Consider the following 13,644-nt stretch of genomic DNA (forward strand, 5'->3'; position numbering starts at 1 on the left):
TGTGAGTCAACAGATATGGGGCTTCTGTGAATGGAAACCTGAACTAATTATTAAGAAAATCCTCCCAATGACTTTGAATAGACTTTAAAAAGATTACCCAAGGTGGGAAGCAGTATCCCCATAATCCGAGTTGCTCTTTTTATCTGAGTCGATACTGACTGGGTTTTAAAACTCAAGTCCTACATAAATTTTAATGCAGATGCTGGTAGTAACCAAGATAATGAAAGGATAATTAAACAGAAACCAACGTAAAGGAAAGCAGTTTACTGTTAACATTGGAAGTCTATTTAACAAATGCTCTCCATTATTTAGATCTAATTTAGTATTTAGTTTGGATATAAATGCATGGATAGTTAAAATTTTTATTTGTAGTTTAAATAATCTATTTTCACTTAACCTTTCTACGTATACTTAGCCAAATTCAAATGTTCATCTGATTTCATCTTTCATATGCATAAATAAATGTAATTTAACTTATTTTGACAATTAGCAGTTAATTTTCCCATTGTTCAACATTAGAAAATATCTAGAAAAGCCAAAACAATTACTCTGATTTATAAATTAGTCAAATCCAAAGAACTTTTATGTCTGCAATACAATGACAACCTGTAGATGAAGCTTAAAATTGACACCTATTTTGAAAACAGATTTCCCCCTGAAGACAATGAAGTGCAGAATCATGTTTTACCCACAGTGTTCAAACACTCTAGAGTCAGTGCAAATCTCAGGAGATGTTTGTGAAGAATGTAAGTTTAAAAGGAATTTTGCCTCTAAAGCATTAGTGTATACTCAATAAAAAAGTTCGGAAATAAATTTTTTGACTTAAGTATAATACTTCTAAAGATCAGATTTATTCTTGTAATTAGCTATGAGTTCATTTTAGTTAGCAAGTGCTTAGATCTATTATGGCATTGCATATAAAAATTATGAATAAAATAGTAAATAAGTATATAAGTGATAAAATTGGGACATTGAAGCTGTAATTCAGGAAAGAAATTATTTTCACATATTTAAATATTTTATATGATTTTTTTAAATTATGTCTGATTACTGTCCCTTGAATTTAGAATATTGTATTCACGAAGTGCGTACTTGTTGAAAATCAATGGTCAAATCTCTAGTTGTTAAAGATCATCTAAACTAAATGTTCAAGGACACAAAACTCCCAGATTAAACATAGCCTACATAGCACTCAGTTATAAGCAAAATGTACGCTCAAATACAACATTACTTAATGTTTTGAACAGCACAGTAGTGTTTTCTAATGGGATGAGAGCAGTCTAGCAAAAAGATAGCTTTGTCCTCATTTCCTAATTTTGAATGCTTGAGTTGGTGACGTTTACCATACATTGAACAGATTTGTGCCCTTGTACAGAACTTAATGAAAAATTAAAAGCACAATTAAATTAGACTTTTGAGGACACATTCCAGCATTTCCAAGGGATTTTTAAAAGTTGCAAGGAATAAAGGGGGAAGAAAAACCCCACCAGTTTGGGAATTATGTACCTGCTTATGTATGAGAATTATGTAAATTTTTAGCAAAAATGAAATGAAGGGGAGTAGCAAAAATACTAAAGTTGAAAGCTTAGGAAGTGATATTGTGGGAAAGAAATACTTGATTTTTTGAGTTTATTTTTTTTATTTTTAGCTCTGTGAAGTCAGAACTACTCAAATTTGAAATATTTTTTGGAGTTTTTTCCCTCTAATTTGTCTGTTTTAAACTTTCAAAGATATAGTGTGGTTTTAAAGAACAGTCATATCTATTCAACCAATTAGTCCAGTATTAAAACACACATTCTAAGATGTCCAAAGTTTGACGTTTTTCAGTATTTTGGAGCCCATCTGAGATTAAATGCTCTGATGATTGCTGACTAAAGTAGAAGAATGAGTAAACATTTTCACTTTTTCAGGTTTTCTGTACTTATACAGCAAGCTTGTATGCTTCTGTAAGAAGGATACAAAGGAACGCTGACAACTATTTGTGCAAAAAAAAAAAAATTTTGCTCCTAGTATACAATGTCCAGGTAAGAAATCGGTTACTTTAACAACCCTGATCATGTCAATTAATTCTGATTGCAAAAGAAATTGTAAGAGCTTCTGCATTCTACTATAGTTACTTTGCATCATAGTTGGGAATCTGTATAAATGATCAATATGCTTCTGTTAAAAATGAAATGCTAAAGTTCTTAAAGCAGAAAACAGAGTCCCTTTCATATGTCTGTTTTTGTGCTGATGGAAAATTCTCTGCTAGCCGTTAAGAATACTACTCTTCTTTCACATATTATACGGAATAACTAAAAAAGGCTCTGTATTCTGTGCATGTCAGGTAATGAAAGCTAGGCAGATGAAGAATGTATTTTGCTATGATTCTCAGGAGGCATGGAAATAGTATTTTGTTGTCTTCTTTTTAACAGATTCTAGTACAGACAGTGCCATTAAAATCTTGACATTTGTTGTTCTTGGTAGTAAAAGTTCTAGCAATAATTGCAGTTTCCCCCTTCCTGGGCACAAGGGAATACTACAAATGCCATATAGAAGGTTAAATAGCTCTGCTTGTAAATATCAAGATATTACTGGGTCCATGGTTGCTTGAAAAAAGTACGCCTTTTTACTAGACTCTCAAAAGTATTCTTCTGCAGTCTATATGCACATATTCCATTTCTACAGATATATTTGGAGGTTTACTTTTTAATGCCTCTCTCTGACCACAACATTTTAATAAGAATACCTTATTATTCCAAGAATATAGAATAACAGAGATATGCTAGATGTGATAAAATTATTTCGGTAAATACAGAGAGGTTCTACTGTGACTATGCAGTCTGTAAAGACGCTGTAATTCTGTACTCTTTCCAGCAGTGTGCTTATTAAGTTAAAAACTATCTCTTCACATGTATGTTTGCTTGTTTCTTACTGTACAGGCAATGAATAGCAAATAATATTTTATATGTTACCAGAAAAACATTTTTTGAGCTCAATGAATAGGAATTTTTATGTGTGTACAAAAACAGATCTTCAAATTAGCATTAAAATAGGTATTCTTGGGTCTTGTTGGTGTTCTTAAGTAGAACTGTGTGATAGATCCACGATTCAATCTACTAAATTGGAAATACAAATTTTTCGTATCTTCTATTGTGGAAGTGGCACAACAGCATGCAACAAATTGTTAAATATTGGGGGGGAAGTTTCTATTTGAAATTATAATATCTTGAGTAAAACATCTTGACACTTTCATTGTGCAGAAAATTCCAATTTCTTTTTAAAAACTTGTTTTAAAAAGTAGTTGTCTGGGAGTTCAGGGAAAGCTATTTTCCAAAGAATATCAGCTATAACTTTTACAAGATTTTTTTTGTGTTTTTTATTTGTTTGGCTTTGGGTTTTGTTTTTTTTTTTATGGTAGTATATACTCACTGTCCCCTAGATGTGTGAACTAGCAGTGTGATTAACGTAGAGGTAGCTGGGCATATACAATTTAGAGCTAGCATAGCATATTTGAATTCCTCTTCACACACAACGTGATCTGTAGAAAAAAAAAAAAAAAGAAGATATAAATTGTTTTACGAAAATACTTTCCAGCGGACAGAATTATCACTTCCTTTCCTTGTCTAGGAAAATGGTGAAGATAGGGGCAATCAAAATTTGCTTCCAGATCTTCATCTTCTACTTGAACTTGGAGAGCAGCTGTTTATGATTTGCCCCATCTATGCTATCTCTCAGATTGCATGAGCACAGTTAATTTTTCATCCAGTTCATGCTTTCTGTCCTGCAGCTACATGTGGAGAGGATGCGATGGCTCTGTGAATTTCACTATCTTGCTGCACTAGCTGTACGAGTAAGTCAAGCAGCATAGTCTGCTTTGTACCTTTTACACTTCTTAGTTTTGCATAAACTAGTATAGAGACATCAAGCATTGTACAGAGATATAATTTTGTGTTCAGGAAATAGCATACCTAGCATACTGCAATCCAGGAGTGCTGATCAATTAGATAGGCTGGACTGGCTTGTAGACTAGTTATTTGGCAGTGGCTCTGGGATTTTGCACTGCACTTCAGCGTGTGAGGTAGATTTGATGAATATCTCCCCCAGGAACTGCTAACAACTGCTGCCTCCTTTCAATCAAGGCAAGCAGGGTGGTTGTTTTTTCTTTTCCAGTTTTTTAACATCTCTGCATTCTTTTTACCCTAGTCCCTGTCTGGCTTTTTTAATCACAAAATTGTGCTTTATGTCTGCACATTAGTACTTGCTGTGACGGAACAGTACTATAAATATACCTATATTTTTTATATATGGAAATTAGGGGAGAGGAAGTGAGAAGAGCAAGTAACAGAGGCATTACATCTAGTCCTCTGTATTGGCTTATACTTAGAACTGCCAAATCTTCTGCACATGCTTGCAGTATTGTATGATTTCAACTTAGATGGCTAGTGCTTAAAATTCAGATCACAGTTAAATGCTCTCTGGTGATGCTCTGGTGATGGCATGAAAAGGAACTAGAAATTACTCTTTAATGTCATTGACGTATACCTGACAGTATTAAAATAGATATAAGAAAGGATAAGCACAAAACTTACAACTTTAAACTTCTTGTCAGTGTAGAAACTTAAAGTCATAAAGGTTTTCTAAAGTCATGAAACCATTTATTACACACTAAGTAATTTTTTTTTCTTCTGAATTTAATGGCTGATTCAGTCTACATAACTTTCAATGGGAGCAGAATTTGCATCTAACGAGAAAGAATAATACAAGTAGTACAGCTGATGATCAAAATATAAGCCTTATGTAAACTACTGAGTAAAAGTAAGCAAATAACCCCCCCACCTAGATGTGAGCTCTCTACATACCTCTTCTTCTAGCTGCACTAATGTATCATTGAAATCCTTAGAGCCACCTTACCTCTCTAAGCTACTTTCTGGACTGAATTTATAGTATAGCTATAAGCATGCCACTTACTGAAAACAAAAGTGAAGGCATACTTTGTATGCCGTCTCTATTCCTTTTTTTGAAAGGAGAAATTCATTCTCTCATTTTCTGATGATCAAGGCCTATTTAAATGTCATAGGGAAGAAATGAATTTAGTTATATAAAGACACTGTCAAATATAGAAGAAAACGAGATTCTTCTTCCCCTAAACATATTTCAGTTATAGCAATTAAATATTTCCTGCAGAAAATATTTCAGACAGAAATGTGTTCTTTTAGTTGACCATGTGTCATTCATAAATCTATTTGAATTTTAAACTAGAGATTTTGAGAGAATAAAGCATAGTCTACTGCTTGGACGGAATAGCTGCATTCCATTACCATTAGTCAGATGGCAAAGATTTATGAAAGTGCATATTGAGTTCCTGGTATTGAAGGAATGAGAATTCTCCATATTTTTGAATTTTTATAGGATTTTGACAAATAACCTCCCCTTATTTTTTGTTTAGAATGTTGTTATTGTATAGCTAATACTTTTGAAAATCAGCTAATACTTTTGAAAATAGGAGCAAGAAAAAATATACAGGAAAATTATTTCATCATCTGCTATTACAGATCTTGAACTTGAACCAAATTGTACATGCTGACCTAAATATATACAAATGACCTTTAATAAATCACGGATGGCACAATGCAAATGAAAAGTGTATCTCGTACTTAAATCCTCCGTATGTTCTATACTCTGTGATGTATACGGATGGATTTGACATAAAATATCATGTTAACAGAGAATATAGCACACAGCAAACAGATTGTTGTCCTACAATAGTCATCTTAATCTAATGCGTGTAAGAGATTCACATTGTGTTGTCAAGTGTTTTTACATCAAGAGCGACGGAGCTGGGACTCATAGGACTATTTCCAGTCCTATTGTAGACTTTGACCTTGTGTGAGCTATTTATGACCTTCATGACTTTTTATGCATCTGTAAAATGGGTATATGAAAATAATACCCTACCAACCTCAGAAGTGTTTTGAAGCTTTTGAATTCTCTGAGGTGCTTTGATAACACCAGGTGAAAGACTTTTCAGTGATCTAATCACCACGATTAGAAATATTGTAGCCATTTGAAACAGGAGGAGAGACACTATGGGTTTCTCCTCTTGGTTGGAGTTAAGTTCTTGTATTAGACACAGATCATGTCAAAAATAACTTGCTCATTTCTCCAATGATTTGACAGATTATAGCTTGCCTATAATGTTAGGGTGTTTTATATTTCTGTTCAGGACTCTTACAGTGGAGCTGTGGTGAGGGTTATATAGAAATTTATCTGATGCTTTCTCTTCTAAAGTGAATAGGAAGGAAGCTGGGTGACAGGTCTCCCACTCCTCAGGTCTGGGACATCAGATAAAGATGATAAAATATGTTGAAGATAAAACAGACTCAAAATACTGATTTATGCCTGCAGCATCAGCCATGTGGTAAGAATGTCCCAGACCTGACACAGTTATTCTGAGAAACCTTACTTTTGTCAATTTGATAAGTTATCAAGATCACTACCAGACCAGATAGAGAAAAATGCCCATCCATTATCCCTAGACTATTTTTATCTGTAATTGGATAGATTAATCATCAGATGCATTCAATATCCATTTTAGTGAACCTGGACTATGTTCCTTTCAAATAAATTACTGAAGGTTTAATGTCAGACTTCACCAATCTGTGCTAATTCATCGGTGCATTTTGAATAAATAGAGAATGTCAGAATGTATCCCCATTTCCTGGAATTGTGATTATACATAATTTCTGAATATTCAAGGTAAAGGGGATTCATTTATTTTCTAGCAAATATATAAAAGTTATAAGTTCAACTTGGCAAACGTGCAATTTACTTCAGGCTCTGAACTGCATAAATATATTGCTCTGCTGTGGACAATCTTCACTTTATTTTATGTTTGTGCTGAAATGCAAGGCCAGATGCATGCATTAAGGGTACACATCCTTTTGTAGCACCATGTGTTTGAAGGAAAAGCAGAAAGATTAAGAAACCATATGTAACTGCTAGTGAAGGAAAATGCAGTATTAGTGAAAGAAAAACTGGGCAAGTCAAGGCATTTTTGTATGTATATTGGAAACTACTAAGAAGTAATCAAAGCATTTCAGCTTAAGAGATAAGACAGTTAACAATGGTGATACAGTGTTTCCTTCCCCATCTGATAACTGTCATGTTAAGAGTGACTGTATATTTATAAAGTGTTCACACCTTGAATTTGCAAAGGAGTTTGCTGGGACAAACACTTATGCCCTGCGCTTTTCAGATTCCACTGAAGAATCATATTCAAGCACAGAGAAATATTCCCACTGTATTAATATAAGCATAAGTTACCATTTTAAATAAAGCATTTAAACTCCACTGTGAAAAATAACAGAGGAAACGCAGGATGCAAGGGTGAAAAGACAGGAAACATGCCTTTCTGGCAGGCCATATTGCCCTGTACAAAGCGCCTCTGTTCTCTTGCTGTGATGACAAGAATAAGTTCTCATACTCTCATTAAAGACAGGAAGAATGTAAAAGCCTTGTCTACGAGATGGGAATAAATTATAACAATTTCTTGTCCTATATACTGTTTCTGAAGCCTAAGGCAGAAAATCTCCAGGATGCTATTCTACAGGAAAATGCAGTCAGGGTCTAAATTTCAGGACTGTCTCATGCAATCTAGGAGTGGTCAACCTAATATAAGCTGCTGAGAAACTGGGCTTCTAGTGTTTTATAAATTTTCAATGTAATTAAAGGTTAAACTTTTGTTAGGACTTTCCAGAACTCTTTCGTTGTATTCAGAAACTAAATTCAGAAACTTTCTCTTTGACATTTACGGTCTCTAAAACTGTGTGTAAAGAAAAAAGAAAAAAAAAAAGAAGAAATCCTATTACTGAATATTTCAGGTTCATAAAAATGCACAATATTGTTTTGGGAAACCTCCAGGAGGAAGGAGTCATTTTTTAAAGGAATATCAAATTTAAGAGAAGCTTTAGCGTTAGGGCAGTAATAAAGCAGTCCTGAATCATAATAGGAAAAGCACTTAGAAAAATGTCCTACATGGATATGACAAATTTTATTCGCAAGCACTCTGGATAGGTCTATAGTCCGCAGCCCCCCGCTGGGTATGTGTTTCAGAATGTGAAAAGTTGGATGAGGTTAATGACCAAAGCAAAGTCCTCTTAGAAAAAAAGGTACGCAAACAGATGTTGTTCTCGTGACTCTATCAGTAGCCTAACCATTTGTAGTAGGTAAGCATCCAGTGGTGGTGTTTATCCCACGTTCATAACCTTACCAAATTTACAACTACATTAAAAATTTCCTGTGCTTTATATGAGTAAGATTAATTTAATCTTGAAGGAGCGCTTGTAATTCTCTGCTTTTACAGTTGCGCAGAGAGAGTGTGTGGGAATGGATGCAGTGATCCCTATGATCCATGTGAAATTCTTTTGGGATATAAGGTGCTATATAAATATTTAGACTTGCAATACAGCACTACTATAATTAATATTAGAGGGGGCTAATGAGGCACAAAATACAAAGTCTCTTCAGGCCCTTGAAGAACTACAGAACATAAATGAAGGCAGTAAGATACCAGATTGGTTAAGGTTCAGTTGAAGGAAATATTACAAAAAGAGGGGGGCATTTGTTCTTTGTTTTTTTTTTTCTTTTTAAAAAAGAAATGGTCAGAATTCTTATTCTGAGACTTAGAACAGATATGAAAAACTACCTCTGTTTTGCAAGTCTAGTTATAGATAAGCTCCTACAGAGACAAGCCATTAAGAATAATGAAATTCTCTTAAAAATACAATTAGGAACAACAAATTAACACAGAAAAAGTGGCCATGGCTAGGGAGAAGAGATTATGTTTCTGCTGTGTGGTTTTAAGGGGGAGATGAAAAAGCACCATCATTCTTGTCACAGCATGAGTCTTATTCCCTGCTGTGCCATTTTATAGTTTGAGATTACACTTTTATAACTTCAGAACTGCTATAGATGCTTTTTTCCTTCTTTCCAACCTAGTGGTAAATCCAGTAGCTTTTAAAATTACAGCTTTAACTGTTGCTCTGGAATTGTTCTGCACTGGAATTTACTTTTTCATCACATTCTGGGATGATGGAGGAGACTAATATTTGTCCATGGAGGCTTTTTTTTTTTTTTAAATTTTGCATGAATCACCAATCTTTTCTTCCTTACAATATCCTTCAAGAAAATTGAATTTTCAAAATTACAGTGGAAAAGGAAAGCTTTGCTTCTATTTCATAGAGACATTTTTCCAAGGATAGGCAAAATGAGTTCATTATAAAAGTATTCGCATGTTTTTGCGCATAAGCATATATATGTCTGTAGGTACATGTATACGTATGTATGTGCGTGTTTATGTATAGACAGAGAGAGAAAGAGAGACCTATGTATATAGTGCAGAGAAATGGTTTGTCAAATTAAAGCTGGTAATATCTTCTTATAAGAGAGGATTTGTTTGGATTTCTTAACATCATTTTGCATTTTATGTCATAGTTCCTAAAAATGCATTTTACTGGATACAGAATTAAATTATAGATATCTTTCAAAAATATTTGAAAGTAATTAAAATAATGTTTTTCATACCACTTACAAAAAAACAGTCCAATTGGAAGATTTTTCTTTCAATTGTTTGTTGGATAAAATTTGGCCTTTTCTGAGCAGATCTTCTCATATACCCCTTAGTAGCAGTATGTTTTAGTAGACAGAAATGATTTAAAGACATGGATATAGCAAGCTGGAAACCTGCCTAGATCTATAATTAAGGAGTAACGGCGTGTTATATATCAAATAATTCTACTCTGCAGCATAAAAGAGTAATAATCCTTAAAAGTTCCTGTAAATAAGACTTTAATGTGAAACATGACATTTTACTATTGATAGGATATATACAGCCCGTGTTATTTTACCATACTGCACTCTTAATCTACTACTTCATAATCTGCTACTAACCAGTAAATATGCCTAGGGAATCTCAATTTGCTTGTGTGTTTATGAAACAAACTGCCAAATACTAACCAGTGTTTCAAATGGCTGAAATCTTACACTTACCTGCAAACTTGATGTGGAATTTATTCTCAGGTTTCAGTATTTGGACATACAAAGGACAATTTGGAGCAAAGTCTTTAACTGCCCATGCTCTTAAAATGGTTTGATGATCCTAAAATAAAGAGTATGAGGTGATGAAAAGGAAATACAAAATAACCATGTTATATTAGAAAAAGAACCTCTTACCAGAGTGATTCCTTTGAAGAAAACTCATTTTAAGACTATATAACACCAGCTGGTGTGGATGTTTACATACATGTTAAGTAAATAATATTACATATTATGTATATATTTAAATACATAAATATATATACTTCAGACACAGATAAGGCTGAGGTACTCGCAGTGCTCACGAACAATGTCTCTCAGGCCTCTGCTTTGAGGCAGGCTTCAAACAGGAGGAGAATCACCAGCAGTAGATGATTTTGGACAGGGATTACTCCAGAGAACTCAACCCATATGAACCTACAGGATCAGACGGGTGCAGAGAGAGCACGCCAATGTCCTTCTACGGTTGCTTTTTTACCTCTGAAAGGCTGTGGAGACTGGGGGAGGTCTCCCAACATCTGCAGAAAAATTAATAGTTTCACCCATCTTCAAACAAAAGGATGATCTGGGGAGCTATACCTCTGGGCACATGAATGCTGCATCTCAGACAGTATTTTCATTTCCGTGCTCAGACATGGAAATGTTCAGTCTGGATGAGTGGAAAACTATATGGGTAGAATGCTGGGTAGATGACTGGAGTCTTAGGGCCATGGTAAATAGCATGTACTCTACCCAGAGACCTGGGGCAAGTGGAGTGTCACACCGGGATCTGCACTGGAACCTGTTCTGTTAAACATTTTTATCCATGACTTGGAGGAGGTGAAAGAGTGCACACTCAGCAGGTATGCAGATGATACCAAACTGGAGGCAACAGGCAAAACGTTTACAGGCAGGACTGCCTTTCAGACAGACGGGAGGAATGGGCTGACAAGAACCTCATGAAATTCAGTAAGGGCACAAGCACAGTCCTGTCTCGGGGACTGAGTAACCACCTGCATTGGCACAGGCTGGGGGCTGACTGGCTGGGCAGCAGCTCTGCTGGAAGAGACCTGGGGGTCCTGGAAGTGTGCCCTGGCAGCAGAGGAGGCTGACAGCATCCTGGGCTGTTTTAATTGGAGCGTAGAGAGTAGCTGGAGGGCAGTGATTATCCCCCTCTACTCAGCACATTAGACTGAATCTAGACACTGCATCCAGTTTGCAGGCCCGCTCAATACAGGAAAGACACGTATAAGCTGGAATGAGTTCAGCAGAGGGCGACCAAGATGGGTCAGGGGCAGCAGCAGATGCCCTGTGAGGAGAGGCTGAGGGAATGGAGCTTGTTCAGCCTGCAGAAGAGATGGCTTCAGGAGCACCTAACAGCAGCCCGCGGTACCGACAGGACGGTTACTGAGCAGATGGAGCCAGGCTCTGCACAGTGGTGCACAGCTGGAAGACAAGAAACAATAGATATAAGTTGAAAAGAGACATTCAGGCTGGATATAAGGAGAAACCTTTTCCCCATGAAGACAGTCAAGCAGTGGAACAGGTTGTGCAGAAACACTATGCTGTCTTCACCCTTGGACACTTTCCACACCAACCTAGATAAAGCCCTGAGCAACGTGGTCTGTGTTCATAACTGACCCCTGTCAGACTAGGGACCTTCTAAGCTTCCTTCCAACCTTCATTATCCTATGATCCTAGTATAATATATTCTATTTGTTGGAATGCAGAATAAAAGGTTTATTTCCAGAAACATACTAATAAGGTATTTTTTCCCTCTCCTATCTTTCTGCAAGTGTTGGGGATTCTAGAATTTGGAAAGGGTGGCATTTGGATGTGGAAGAATTGTGTGAAAACTTAGATGGTAGTGATAAGTCATATCTGATTAATCAAGAATGCTGTATTAGATATGTCCTTCCAAAGAGACTCAGAATTTAAATAACATTAAGTGAGGACATCAGGAATTAAGAGCTTAAAGTTGTGGATAATTCTAAAAAATATCAGTTCAATTAAAAACAGACCTACGTTTTTGTGCAACTAAAACATTTGTGTAACTGACGTCAGAATTTAGCCAGCTACTGACCAAAGGATTCATTTCCTAGCCTATTAGTTTTTGTACCTGTTACCACACGTCAGGAGTTAACTGCAGGATGAATACTGCTACCCCATGAAAGTAAAGTATGCGATAATACATTCACATATTTAATCCATTAAATATGGCTAATTTCAGTGTATCAGCCATCAGTTTTTATTTATTTCAGAACTCAAAAGGAGTATTTGAGAGCTGCATGTAGGAAGCAATACTTGAGTTGAAATGCCTTGCCTAGTCATGAAACTGGTGATATTAAAAGATAAAATATAAAGAATGATTCATTATGTTTGCAGCATCAGCAATAAGAAAAGCTTTCAGACTCATGAACACAAGGGAAAAATCTCTGCCTGGAACAGAGCATAATTGACATTTTCAAACCATAATATTTTAATGTCAATTGAGATGTTGGCAAGTACTTTTTCTACTAGAAATACTAGAATGAAGTCATAAGAGGAAGACTTTTTGAGGATGATAAAATACATTATTTCATATTTTTCTTATTAACAGATTCATAGATGGATGAATCTCCATTCAGGAGATTTCAGAAGTTGAATGTACCCTGGTTTGCTTGCATGCAGTCACTTTTTGTTAACTTTTTCTATAGCACATGGTGATTTATCCTCCTTAGGGTTTGTGGGATTTTTTGTATTTAGGGTTTTTTGCTGTTTTGTCTTAAGGCAATGAAATGCCAACACACCTTAGAAGTAGCAAATGGCTGGGTAATGGGATAGATGATGGTCATACAGACATACTACAGGAGGAGTAAGAGGTTTGGGAGTGGATTTGGGACAGATTTGAAAAACCTGTGTTGTTGAAAGCATTACCTAATCTTTTTATGCAAAAGGTGTCAGGGAAACACAGAGTCACTTGCAGTGATGGTGTGGCTTCATTGCACAGGGTTTGACGTTATCGGCTTCCTCTTTCCATAGCAGTCATTCACAGACTACACTGGCTTGTAAAAGTGGTGAGAAAAGGGTGTTTCCTGGATTCCACGTGCATAGAAATATAGCTTATATTCACTTATATTCACTGATGTTTCATTCTAATTACATCATTAGCTAACATTAAATTTACTGTGATAAACCAAAACTGTACCAGTAAATACAATTTTGGTTGTACATTTCAGACTAAGTTTACTTTTCCTCTTTTATTCTCAGTGTTGGATATTTTCTTTGATTTTATTTTTAAATTACTTTGTCTAAAAAGCCTGGTTTTGTCAGAAGGTGAAAGAATTCTTAAAAATAAGAATAAGAATGCTTATTAAAATTATTCAAATGACATCATTTTATTAAAAAAACCAAACAAACCTAGACCCATAGAAGTGAGTGTTGTAAAACTAAAAGTATGAGTCTCAACATAAAATATTTTTAGATAATTGTATAGGAAAGGAAAAGATCCTTAAAATTAAAATCTTTGGATGATTATTTGGCACATTTACAGTTTTAACACTGCAAAATATGTATTGCTTTCAATTTACTAGCTCTTTTTTGAAGAAGCAG

General features: G+C 35.2%; 1 protein-coding gene across 3 annotated transcripts in view; it reads right to left on the reverse strand.

The window, feature by feature from the left end:
• Window positions 1-13,644, reverse strand: part of KCNT2 (potassium sodium-activated channel subfamily T member 2) — a gene marked incomplete at its 5' end in the record, with an annotated part of 158,319 nt that overhangs the window by 46,931 nt on the left and 97,744 nt on the right. For all 3 annotated transcript variants that reach the window (XM_082484518.1, XM_082484517.1, XM_082484516.1), the window contains 2 exons: window positions 3,412-3,520; window positions 10,030-10,138. In XM_082484518.1, coding sequence (XP_082340644.1) covers window positions 3,412-3,520; window positions 10,030-10,138 — 218 coding nt within the window. The remainder of the gene's footprint in view (window positions 1-3,411; window positions 3,521-10,029; window positions 10,139-13,644) is intronic.

The sequence above is a fragment of the Vanellus vanellus genome (assembly GCF_965231255.1).
Source record: "Vanellus vanellus genome assembly, chromosome: 5".
Classification (NCBI taxonomy): domain Eukaryota; kingdom Metazoa; phylum Chordata; class Aves; order Charadriiformes; family Charadriidae; genus Vanellus; species Vanellus vanellus.